This window comes from Ictidomys tridecemlineatus, unplaced genomic scaffold (genome assembly GCF_052094955.1).
Source record: "Ictidomys tridecemlineatus isolate mIctTri1 unplaced genomic scaffold, mIctTri1.hap1 Scaffold_5100, whole genome shotgun sequence".
NCBI classification, from domain to species: domain Eukaryota; kingdom Metazoa; phylum Chordata; class Mammalia; order Rodentia; family Sciuridae; genus Ictidomys; species Ictidomys tridecemlineatus.
This window is the reverse complement of record NW_027523340.1, coordinates 32,698-45,795: the sequence shown is the minus strand read 5'-3', so window position 1 is coordinate 45,795 and position 13,098 is coordinate 32,698. Positions and strand designations below refer to the sequence as shown.

The window sequence follows — 13,098 nt, the reverse complement described above, 5'->3', positions numbered from 1 at the left end:
TCCTGCAAGTGGAAGCAGCTTGCATAAACTGCTTCAGATAGAAAATTCCAAGCTCTTCTCAGCAAGCACATTCAGAAAACAGTTCTGGCCCAATGGAAAAAGGGACCTAACAAGAGGATGCCATACATATGATTACCTTCATAAGGTAGCTTCCCAACTTCTGTGTGGAACTGTGTTTCTCCTTGGCCCTTATGCTGTTTTGGAGACCACTAGCTAAGCTTTGTGCAGGATCATCAGACCTGGACTTTTGGCAAGACCTGTACAGCCCTCACACATGCTCAGATGCTACAGGACTTTGCAGACCAGTCCAGACAACAGTAGGCATCCATTCATTGTCTGCAGTCTACAGAATCCTAGATGCATGGCATTCATTATCATCAAATGCAGAATTTTCATCAAAAACCATATATATATGTATGTATGTATATATATATATATATATATATATATATATATATATATTTCCAATCTGAATCAAGAAAATCAGAAATATCCCCAAATCCAAAGAGTGGATCTCCTTTGTGATGCTACCAGTGGAATTCCACAGCTGACCTCATGGGATGGTTCACAGTGAAAACACAGCTGCATGAAAAATATTACATGACATGACCTTCTGGTTATGTAGAAAGTGGCATGTGAAGTACACATGCATGTCTTCTTCAGACATGGAATTCATTTGCAAGACACCTTATCAATGGAAAATACTCCAAAATGGGAGAAATCAGAACCACATCTCCAAAGAATTTCAGAAGAGACCAACTCCATCTGTGTATCTATCGCTCAGTCAGTGTGTGTGCTCTAGTGTGTGTGTGTGTGTGTGTGTGTATGCGTTCTAGTGTGTCTTTGTTTGTATTTGTACCAAGATAGCCGATACTTCATTGCCCCCATTGGAAAACTGACTCAGATAATGCCATCTGCCAAACTCCTAAAAACCAAACTTCTTGCTAATACAAGGAAACATTCCTTCCTGTTTGTTTGGATGTGTCCTTTAGGAATCACTGCTACATTTAGTATACTCAAATCATCACAGTAGATCAGGAAACAAAAACATATATATTTTAAAATAATAATATATTAATGGAAACAACAAATACAGGATAGAGTAACAACTATGTTACTAAACAAGGTCAAGGACAATGGCAAACTATAGATACAAACTTTGAAGAAAATAATTATCAATGTAAATATTCCTGGGCTGCCTCAGCCCTGCCCAGGCACACAGCAGCAGAATGGTTTTGCAAGCATCCTCAGGAGGGCTGCAGCCTTCTTTGTAGGACGAGAGGGAGGTTGAGGCTGGATCCACTCATCATTCTTTTGGGAGAGGCTCCTTTTCCTCAGCACAAAGTTGGGTTTTATGTGAGGGTTCTTTGCGTAAAATACGTTGGCCTGCGCTGGAATCCTCAGCTCTGGAAAGAGAGGGGTATACAAAATAAGGTGGCTCAGTAGGTGCTCTCTGGGACACCCCAACATCTGAGAGCCTGTGCCAGAAAAGGCCAGAGCCACACACCTGAGAGCTCTCCAATTCAGCACCAATACCAACAAGACAGCCTCCACAGTCCTCCCTGAGGAAAAACTAGGCAGAGCACTTCCACAGACCTAATGTCGGTTCCTACCAAAGGCTTTGGACTCCAGAACATCCCAGGTCCTCTTGCATCTGCCAAAGTACACCACTAGGGTTTGCATCTGAAATCTCCCACAAAAGGCTCCTGTGCCAAAGATTCAGTCGACACATGAGCCATCTTCATGAGTGGGTTTGGAGGGAAGCATTGGATGGTGAGTGCTCTGGTGTCAACATAAAATTCTCATTCAAGATGAATACACTACTGGGAGGTGGGAGGGACTGGAAGAAAGGTTGAGCATGGTTGGAGGAAGACCTAAACAGGGGTGCGCCCTGGGCAATAAGCCTTGTTCCTGTAGGCTCCACTGAATCCTCATTCTCCAAGTAGAGGTCCTCCTTCTCCATCTTTCTCTCTCTCCCTCTCTCCCAGCCTTGTTCTCTCTCTCCCAGTCTATGCCTGTTTGGCAAGGGCTGAGAAGCTCTCCACTGCCACACACTAGAGCTTTATGGACAGCCTCAGTACACAACCAAAGAGAAAGTTGTGAAACCCAGAGAAAAGGCTGAGGATTCCTCAAGTATGGCCACAGTGAGGACAGGCTGACCAGCACAAATACCACATTAGAGCCATGCTTCTGCATTGGTGGAGCCCACCTCCATGTGAACCAGGCTTCTGAGAATGGAGGCCACATTCCAAATGCTGCCCTCCTGAGAACAATGGTTCCAAAGGCCAGCAAAGGGAATGCTTCCCTCCAACATGGTGTATGGTCCAGTGGTGCCATGACCCCAAGTGGGGGAATACAACAGCCCGCTTCTCCTTCCTCTGAACACGTGTTTCCTGTCACCCTCCTCTAACCTAGAGCCTGTTCTCCATCCCTTCTGGGTTGGATGTGAAGATCTCTGCTATGAATTGCTAAGGCTACCAAGGCCCAAGACAGACTTCCTCTTCCATTGATTCTACTAACCTAACAGTAGGTTAAGATAGGAGACAAGTGATTCTAGAACTCGTAGAGATGGTGGTATTCAGCATACATAGGCTGGGATAATGGCTGCTGTGGTGTTTGGCTCACAAAAACCAACCAACCAACCAAGAAAAAGTGCTGGCATTATTATCAGATGAGCTTTGTGGCTACGTGCTCAGGAAGCCCTCATCTGACTTTAGTTAGGGATCATAACCTGACTATTGTGATCACTCCTTGGCAAGTGAACTCAGGTACAGAAGACCATGGAATTTATGCAAAGACAGATGATTCAAGCTGTCTCCCAGGCTGTGTTTTCTTCCCAATTTCATCCTGTTACTACTTGCTAGAATCCTGGCAATGCCCTGCCAAGGCAGAGGTTTTCTGGTCACACAGAAGGCTTTCAATCCTACTACTTCAGTCCACAAAATGCCAGTTCCCTCTTTAGCCCATGCATTCCATGTTCCTCTGAAACCACTCCTATCCCAGACCATAAAAGCATACTGCTCCTGGAAAGGGGCTTTCCTCCTCACTCCTCAAAGATGTCAGCTTTGGATGCCTTTTCATGTACAGGGGAGGCACCTGGTGGGGAGCCACAATATCCACTGGGGTATACCATTGGACCTCGAGACCCTCCACCAGCAGAAGTGCAGTTGGCTTTGTGCACGAACCCAACACACCTATTGGAGTGTTCTTGGGGGTCAGAGACTACACTTTGGTGCTAAGAGTTGACCTGAGTCCACATCCTGACCCTTGCTCTCTGCCATCTGATTGTCCCACTTACTGTGACGGTGAGAGATGATTTGGCCCAGCTCATAATCCTCCGGCTTCTCCTGAGTAAGCAAGTGCAGCTCGAGGGCCCTGCGGATGACGACAGGAGCCCGATCGTGGCAGGTCACCTGGAGCAGCATGGAAGACAGGCCTTCAGGAAATGGGCCTTGAAGTGACTACTCAAGGACAGTGGGCAGGGGCATTCTGGAGGCACCTCCACTCTAAATACAAGGGCAACATCAATGACCCTACTACCTGAGGCTGACCTCCTGCTCATCGCATGGGCTCTTCCCATAGGCTACTAGCCCAATCCTTGTACATAGGACTTCCTGGACCTGCCATTGCTCTTTGTGGAGCTGCACTCCTCTAGAAGTGAAAGGACCCCACTACCTGCATACAGATGCAATCTCAACCCACAAGTTGAGAGGAATTGGACAATAGCCTCCAAGATCCCAGGTCCGCCCGAGGATGCATGCGGCATTGGGAATGGCCTAGGCACAAAACCTACAGGCTTTGGTCTGGATTGCCAGGGCCCAAATCAGACCCAGGAACATGACCACACACAGGAGTGCTGAAAGATAGCCACGAGAGCTCCTGGCCTCCAGAGGCTCAGTGCTGGCTGGGGTGTAGGAGGGCACCTCATCCAGCAAGGGTGGTCATTGGGTTACCTGGACATTTAGTGTGCTTGCTCCACATCCATACTGACTCTGCAGAGAGACCCTCTCAGCTCCTTGTTCAAACAACATGCAGAACCTCACACTGCTGTCCTCCTCCATAGACCTTAGCATCCCATAGAGTGGAACCTGCAATCTAGGTCCTGGCCTGTTCTCATCTGTCACCTATACCTGCCTCTGCCCTTCTGGACTGCATGCTGCCACCTGACATACAGACTCCCTCAGACATGGTGGTGGACAAGCTGCTGCTCTCCCTCATATCAGCTCCAGCCCTTCACACTGACCTTTCATCCAGAAGCTCCAAATTTAAGAGGGCATGAGTAGTCCATGGTATTAGACCAGTGTCTGCTCCCCACCCAGGTGTAAGCACCAGGGGACACCCCTGCTCCCAGGCTTACCAGGACCTTCTTGGCCATCTTTGGACTTTGTGTTTCTAAGTGGACACGAATTAAGCAGGTGTCTCCCACCTGGAAAAGCGGCCTGGAGCACTTGCAGGTTGATTCTGAGAACTGTGGGGGATGGAACATCAGCAAACCCAGAAACAGAAAGCCACCCCAGCCTGTCAGTTGGCTCTATGGTCTTCTAGCACATATGTCCAGGTGCTGAGGCTTCTTATTTCCCCAGGTGGGAGTGGAATGGCAGCACAAGTACAGCTTGAATAAGGTAGGTGTTTACCCCCTTTCTCTTGAACTCAGGGCGTTTCCTCACGATGAAATATTTTATCCGCGGATTCATAGACTGATACATGAGTGAGTGGTCAGGGGCCTTGATTTCTGCAGAGCAAAGTGGAGAGAATTGTTAGATGGCACTCAAGGATTTTACCAGAAAACACACACAACCCCTGAGAGTCTCCGCCAGGGCGAGCCTGCACCAGAATTGAGAGCCCTCCTATCCAGCTACAGTGCCACCAAAGACTCCCTCAGTGATTCTTCCCTGGAGAAGATGATGTACAGGATTCTAAACCAAAAGAGCACCTGGCAATGGAAACAGCACCTCGGGCCCAGAACTTCTCAGTGCAGGTTGGATCTGCCAAAGGGACACTGCTAGGCTCTGCATCAGGATTGGCAAAGGCTCCTGTGCTTAGGCCTTTCTCCCCAGGGCAGCCATGCTCACACATGGGCATTCAGGGAAGCGTTGGATGGTGGGCGAATTCATCCCCTTGCCCTGGATGAATCCACTCATGGATGACTACGCAGAGGGGAGGTGGTATCCATCAGAGGTGTGTTGGGCATGGACATGGGAGGACTTCAGCAGGGTGGTGCCCTGGAGAACTCTATTGTTTTCTAGGTTCGCTCTCCTTCCCCTTGTTTCTCATCATGAGCTGTCAGCTTGGTACTTTTATTCTGGTTTTTGTTCTACTTCTGGCTCTTCTTTCTGTCCTGCATCTTCTTGTAGTTCTTTCTGGGTCTTTTTCTTGTTCTTACATGGTTTCTTCTTGTTCTTCTTCTTGTGTATCTCCCTCCACCCTTCCTTCTGTTCACTTCCTTCTTTTTCTTCTTCTTCCTCCTGCTTTTCATTGTGTGATCCTCTCCCCACTCAGTTGTGTCCTCTTTCTCCTCCTCCTTCTCGTTATATCTCTGGCAATGGTGGGGCGTCCTGAGGAGTTCAAATCTATCACACTCTTCTGCCCAGATGCAGCCTCTGTTCAGTAGTCCAAGATGAAATCAGTTCTCAATCAATGGCCAGGAGTGAAACCAAGACCAAAGACAAGTGACTTCCTTTCTTTGTCATTGTCACAATCAGGAAAGACTGAATAACAGACACCGCATTCTGGATAGGCTTCTACCTATGGAAGTCCGCACCTCATCTAGACCAGGATTGCTAAAATAGATTCCACCTCCATAAAGTTTCCCCAATGAAAACAAGGTTTCCAAAATCTAGGAGAGGGCCAGCATCACTGCCACCCTCCTGCCATAAGGCATAGATGCCATCACACCTAGTGGGTTCCAGGCCCCCCGTAGTCCTCCCTTTTGACGTCTGTTACACACAAACCTCCCCTGGTTGGAGCCTGCTCTCAACTGATGCTTGGGTTGAAAGTCTGTTTCTGAAATCATCTTCGTAGATTCTCAGTTTGGTAATTCCTTATTGACTGGCTTATTTTTGTACCAGGAATAAAACCAGAGGTAATTAAGCACTGAGACCATTCCCAGGCCTTTTTACTTGGGTACAGGGTCTCCCTAAGTTTCTGAGGCTGTTTGGAAATCCCCATCCTCCTGCACTGCCTCCCAAGTCCCTGAGATTCGCAGACACTGCCCCTTGCCCAGCTCCTTGCACCTCAGTCTTCCTCATGTGTGAGACAGAGCCAACCCAAATGAGGTCGTGTGGGAAAATTGGAAAACTCACTTACGTGCCCGACAGATGGTGGGTTCTATTGTGGACAGGCTGGGATGGTGAAGGCTAGGAGTGTCTGGCTCACAAGAAAGAAAAGAGCACTGGAATTGTGGACAGCTCAGCATTGTGGCCTCTGTTCTTCAGAGCCCTTCTTTGTTGCTGGAAGGAATAATAACCTGGCCATTCTGATATCTTCAGGAGATGGGCACCCAGGCACAGAGGACTTGGAATTCTTCCCAAAAGAACCCAAACAGGCTGTCCCCTAGCCTTGACTTCCTCTTCACTGAGTCCTGTTCCCAGTTGCTGCAATCCTGACATTCCTGTGAGTAGGCAGGACTTCTCATATCCTGGCCATGGATTGGGACCTGTGCTGCTTCTGTCCATAGCAATGCTGATCCAATCAGGACCCATGTTCTCCTCCTCTTCATTTGAAGGCATCCTTATCAGTGAGCCATAAACCAAACTGATGATGGATTGAGCCTCTCTCTGCCTTGCCCTCATGGATATTAGCTTCTCATTGCCAGACCAGGTTCAGGGGAGAATACATTTAGGGAGGTTCAGCAGCCCCCTTGGGCCTCATTGAGCACCTCCACATTGGACACGCCCATCACTGCACTTGGTCTCCTGCACCAGGCCCACCACACTTTGGTATTTTGTGGCCAAGGCCCACTTTCTCTTGGCTGTGAGTTATCCTGAGCCCTCTGTGGATCATGTCTCCCCACTGTCTGATTGTCCTACTTACTCTCATGCAGAGACATCATTCTCAGCAGCTCAAAGTTGTCCACATCCTCATGCTGCAACAAATTTTGGTCTAAGGCCCTTCGGATGAGGCTCTTCACCGTATCCACACAGGTCACCTGGATCAGGGTGGGATAAATGTCATCAGAGAATGGCTTTTAGAGGAGCTACCCAGAAGACTGTGGTCAAACATTCAGGAGAAATCTCAGCTACATATACAAGGGCACAATCTTGTTATCCTGCTACCTGAGTGTAGCCTCCATATACCCCCTGGGTTCTTGCAACGTGCTACTAGAACAATCTTGGTACAAATATCTTCCTGTACCTGCCATCTCCCCTCCCCCTGGGGAGTCACATTCCACTCAGGTCAAAGGACCAAACTGCCTATGCACAGACACTCTCATCTCACTGAGACGAGAGCAATGGGCCAGGGATCTGCGCACCAAGTGTGCTCTGGTGTGCAGGCTGCCTTTGTGGGTGGAAGAGGCAGACACACTGAAAATTTTGGTCCTGACTGCCACTACACAAAACAGACTCAGATACAAGAGTGTGTACTTGAGTGCTTCATGATAGCCTTGAGAGGCCCTGGCCTCTGGAAGCTCAATGCAGGTCTGGTTGTAATGATGTACTTGACTCAGCACTGGCATTCACTGAATGTGTCTTCTCTGCAGCTGGACACCTGCAGCATTAGCGTGTCTACTGCACATCCATAGAAATTCTGCCAAGAACCCCTTTAGCTCCGCATTTACATACATGCAAAGGCTAACATTCCGAAGCTTTGGCATGACCCCCCAGGTGATCCCGACCCCAAATTCCCACACCTAGTCATGCTAAGGAGGTTCTCTTCCCTGCTACAAGGAACACATCCCCTCCTATACATGTGACAAGTCACTGCCACCTCCTCTGCTCCAATCTCACTCATTGAGAATACCAAGTTCTAGGCACTGCAGCCTGCACCCTGGACATATCTCTGACTTCATCTGTCCACAGAACTTCCATCTGCACTTCTGGCCTGCAAAACCCACACTACACACACCCACTCACCACTGGAGCTGAGCATGCTGAGGCTCTCCCTCCTCAGGTCAAGCCCTTAAGATGGACCTCTCTCTTCTTTATTTCCCACCACAGCCCTGGGGTTGGCTGTGTCTCCTGCCTTCCACTGTGTGGACACCCAGGAGGCAGCCCTACTGTCAGGCTTACCAGGATGCGCTTTGACTCTCTCAGGCTCTGTCCCTCTAGGAGGACATAAACAAAGCGGTTGTCTTCCACCTGCTTGCTGGAGTGAAGCAGTGAGGAGCTGCTACTGGTGACTTTTCTCATGCACCACTCATTGCTTTGGGTGGCCTGGGGCAATGATCCTGCAGCCACTGCAGAGCTGCTGCTCACAGCTGCTGGGGTCCTGGATGCCACTGCCACAGAAGGCTCCAAGAATTGTGGGGGATGACAACATCAGCAAAGCCCAGCACCTGCACCCCACCCAGCCTGGCAGTTGGCTCTGTGGGCATTCTACAACATCCATCCAGAACCTGAGGTTCTTGTCCCCTTGGAGGATGTGGAGTGGCACCAGGAGTAAAGAGTGAAGAAGGTGACTGTTTACCTCCTTTGGCTTGACCTTCAACGACTTGCTGGCATCTGTTTCCCGAAGAAAGTTATAATGCACTCCTCCAATCAGGCCGTAATATACTTTTGCATCAGCAGGGACCCTCAGCTCTGGAGAGGCAGGGGTAGAGGCGTGGTAGGTGACACTCAAAAAATACACTACCCAACATCCCCCACAACTGAGAGCCTCTGCCAGCTCAGGTCTCACACACAGACCTGAGAGCCCCCGAATCCAGCTACTGTTCCACCAAAGACTCCCCACTGATTACTCCCTGAGGACCCTCTATGCACAGGAGGTCCAGTACAGGAACACCTTTCAAGGAAATAGCCCCTTGTACCCCAGACCCTCTTAGTTCACGTTGGACCCAACAAAGAGAAACAGCTAGACTTTGTATCTGGATTGGTCACCAAAGACTCATGTGTTGAAGGTTTTCTCCCCACTGCAGCAATGATCACAGGTGGGTTTGGGGAAAAGCATTTGATGGTGGGTGCCTCCACCTTGCCAGTGGATTCATACACTCATACAGGGCTACACTAATTGGAGGGGTATGGTTTGGAGGTGTGTTGAGCATGGGTGGAGGATGTCCACAGCAGGGCTGTGCCATCCAGAGCAATATATTTCTCTTGAGTTCCCCACTACTGCATTTCCTGCTCATGAGTATAATTCTCATTCACATTTTTAATCAATGTATTGTTATACTTCTTGTTCACCTTGTGTTTCTCCTTCTTGTTCTTGTTCTTCTTCATCTTCTCCTCATGCTTCTTCTTATAGTCATCTTGAACTTCTTATTCATGGTCTTCTCCTTCAACTTATTTTCATTTTTCTACTCCTCCTTCTCCTCCTCCTCCTCCTCCTCCTCCTTCTTCTTCTTTCTCTCTCTCTCTCTCTCTCTCTCTCTCTCTCTCTCTGTCTCTCTCTGTCTCTGTCTGTCTCTCTCTCTCTCTCTCTCTCTCTCTCTCTCTCTCTCTCTCTCTCTCTCTCCCTCCTTCCCTCCCTCTCTCTCTCCAAGAACAGTCTACAAGCTGTGAAGGGTTCTAAACTGAGTCCTAAGTGGACTCATTTTGCAATGAATAAAAAGATTGGAAGCCAGAAATGATTCTTCATTGAACTGCTTTTCTCATGTACTCATCTAGGTCAGGAAAGGCTGCCAAAGTAGGCACCCTGTGGTTGTCTGTCTTCTTTGACACAAGACAAAGAAGCCTCTCTTCTTGGCCCTTTGTGGATAATAGCTTTGCAATGCCTCCTCAGGCCAAGGAAAGAACACGATAGGCAGGTCCACAGCCCCTGGGGAACATGAATAACCTGCAGATTTATGCCCCATCATTACACTTTGTTTTGTGCACAAGTCCCACCATACTCTTCCTGGGCATTGGGCCAACACACACTGTGTTTTGTCTCCCAGTTATCGTGAGCCCACTGTGACTCACTGCTCCCTACCCTCTGATGGTTCCACTTACTCTGATCGTTCCAGACAATATGCAGAAGCTCATAGTTTTTTGGATCCTTCTGCTGGAGCAAGTGTACATCTAAGGCCTTGCGGATGACGACTGGAGTCCTGTCCTGGGAGGTCACCTGAGCAGGGTTGGAGAAAGCTCATCAGAGAGGGAATTTGGGAGTAGCTACCCAGAGGACAGTGCTTGAGGACAATCAGAGACAAGAGAGCTCTCAACACAAGGGCACCATCTTGATACCCTGCTACCTCAGGCCTTCATGTGATCATGTGGGGTCTTCCTATGAGCCTCTAGTCCAATCTTGGTACAAGAGTTTGCTTCAACCTGCTATGCCCTACAGGGACAAGAAAATAAGGACCAAAAGGCTTTGTACAGACACACTCTAGTCCCAACAAGATGGGAGGAATGGTCCAGTGGACTTCCATATCCCTGCTCTGGTCTGGGATGCAGCTGCATTTTTGTGTGGACAAGGCACAAACCCTAGGTGCTTTGGTCTTGACACCCAGGTACAACACACACTAGGACTCTTTAATGCTAGGCATGAAAGCTGCTGGGCTCAAGAGTATCAGTGCTTGCTGAGGTGTCAGGAATTTTGGACCCAGCAGGTGCAGTGGTTCAACATGGCTCCCCTGGAGGTGGTCACCAGAGTCTCATGATGGATACTCCACACCCAGGAAGATCCTGCAGAGAGACCTGCTAAATCTCTATTCACATACATGCAAACTAGGACACTAATGGGCCCCTCCAAGGCCCCCAGTTGTCTGTGACCCACACCTACCCACCCTAATCATTCTACAATGGCTCCCTTCCCTTCAACCAGCAACATATCCGCTCCCACACACAAGAAAATGACTGCCAACTCCTCTGCTTCAACCTCCACGGTTCAATACACTTCTCCTCAATACCAAGGTCAGTAGAGGATGGCCTGTACCCTTGATATTTCTCTGACCTCCTCTGAACCCAGCACTCACTCCTGCACTTCTGACCTGCACACCCCCAAACACGCAGGCCCACTCGCACCCAGACCTGGCATGCTGCTGCTCTCTCGCCTCTCTCTTCCTCACTTTCTGCTCTCCTTCCTGACCTTCCAGAAGCTCCAGTTCAAGAAGACAGGCCTAGTCCAAAGTGTTTGCTGTGGACTCGGTCTTCCCCACTGTGGGCTCCCAGGAGACTCCCCTGCTCGAAGACTCACCAGGATGCTCCTATACTGTGTTGTCCTTTCGTTTTCCAGGTAGATGCAAATGACGCACCTGCCTCTCATCGGATTGGTATATTTGGGCCGTGGGGAGTACTGAGTGGAGACCCCTGATGTCCTGGACTCCGGCTCTGCCCCTTCCCTGGGAGAAGGCTCTGGCTCTGGGGTTGGCTTAGGAGCCGTGACAGGAACTGAGCTTGTAGCTAGAGGAGAAAAGATGTCAACATGACTGCCTTGCCCTGACCTTCGCACAGACAGACAATACCCCTGCTGCCAGGAAGAACTCAGGCCCTTAGCCCACACAGGACCTCTTTGCAAACTAGGGTCACTTCCTGAATGGACAAAGGCTTATCCTAATTTTCAACCCAACACCAGGCATACAGACTCCCTGCAGTGGAACAACAGTCAGACCTTTCCTCATATACCCTTAGGTACTCACCACAGTCCACCTGGCTCTCAGGCTCTGCCTGGCTTGATATGCCATCTTCAGTTGGGGCCAGCAGGTGGTGTGCTTGGTGCTCCAGGTTAAAGCTACTCAGGAGGAGCCACACGTATGGCAGCAGCTGCTGCAGACTCAGAGAGCCTGGAGGCTGATGGGAAGCCTCGGTGTGGAAGTTCACCCAGGTTCCCAGAAAAGAAGATGAGGCACTGTGGGGAGGCAGGTGTGGAGTCAGCAAAACCCTGGCCTTGCCTTCGCCATGGCCTCCAGAGCAAACCTCTGACCCTACCCTCCTGAACCGTCCCTGGTTCTGAACACACCAGTCCACCTCAGGCAAGACACAGTGGCTGTACAGGCAGGGACAGGACAGGTCGCTAGGCAAAGAACCTTCAACGAAGGAGCGTTAGATTCATGGTATGACCAGCTCTCCCCTCCTCTGGGCAGGCCCGACACTCTTCTTCCTCTTGGCTACCTGCTCTCCAAGCTGGAATGCACCTTCCAGGAGTGTCTGTCCTCCTGCCCACTCTTCTCAGGGCTCAAGAGACACCTCCTCCCCTGGCGAGGGCTGCAATGTTACCTCATTCTCTGTGAGCTCTCACTGAGTCCCCCTTAGTAGCAGTGGACCTCTCTTTTCCCATGAGTGCAGACCACATCTCTGTGGCCCTGAGGGAGGACAGGGAGGTGTAGAGTAGGGGATCCATTATCCCAGGGCCTTCCACAGAGGACCATGACTACCTACAACTCCCTGCCTTACCCCTCCTACTGTTGAAGCCCCAAACCTTACACTGAAGGCAGAAAACTGAATTGGGGAGAGCAGTCTTTCCTCAGCCTTCCCAAGTCAAATCACCTTGCAGGTCCCTACTCTAGAAACAGGAGCCCACCCTCTTGACCCCAAGCCCATTCCATGTTGAAGTTGGTATAAGGGTCCACCATAGTCACTGAAGAGGACAACGTGCAGTTATGCCCCATGGAGTCAGGGATACAGTCACATGTAGGATATGTACTCATGGCACCTGTGGTTTGAGGCTGACCCCCATGAAAAGGGACACAATGGCAGTCATTTGCACCCCATTTTTCACTGAATTATGAAACGTGACTGGAAACGTGTCTTCACACAGTGGGTGCTTTCTCCATGTTCATCAGTGAATGAGCCCAAACTGCTGATTCCCACATATCTCTGGGTGTGGGAGCTGCCATGTCCAAAGCCCCTGTCCAGCTATGTCCCAGCTAGGACGCTCTGTCCCACTATGGAAACTAACATGTCTTTATTAACCGAAAAGTGCTTTTCCAAGGCCCGAGTTTTGAGACGCCTCTGGCACAGATCTACGTTCTTCACAAAGCCAACATCACACCAGAAAGACCACCTGGCCTTGCTGAGTCCACCT

General features: G+C 49.7%; 1 protein-coding gene across 1 annotated transcript; it reads right to left on the bottom strand.

The window, feature by feature from the left end:
* Nucleotides 1-3,857: 3,857 nt before the first annotated feature.
* Nucleotides 3,858-12,587, bottom strand: LOC144373856 (uncharacterized). The gene is made up of 6 exons (XM_078036810.1): nt 11,714-12,587; nt 10,086-10,200; nt 8,626-8,738; nt 7,033-7,147; nt 4,635-4,732; nt 3,858-4,468 (listed from the first exon to the last, which is right to left on the bottom strand). The coding sequence occupies exons 1-6, from the start codon at nt 11,756-11,758 to the stop codon at nt 4,247-4,249; spliced, it is 708 nt and encodes a 235-aa protein (XP_077892936.1). The 5' UTR covers nt 11,759-12,587; the 3' UTR covers nt 3,858-4,246.
* Nucleotides 12,588-13,098: the final 511 nt, after the last annotated feature.

Coding starts and splice junctions, on each gene's coding strand:
- LOC144373856 (XM_078036810.1), bottom strand. CDS start 11,758: ATGGCATATCAAGCCAGGCAGAGCCTGAGAGCCAGGTGGACTGTG. Junction 4,733..7,032: donor AATGATGTCTCTGCATGAGA/GTAAGTAGGACA, acceptor TTTGCTCTGCAG/AAATCAAGGCCCCTGACCAC. Junction 4,469..4,634: donor CTGAGTTCAAGAGAAAGGGG/GTAAACACCTAC, acceptor CATCCCCCACAG/TTCTCAGAATCAACCTGCAA.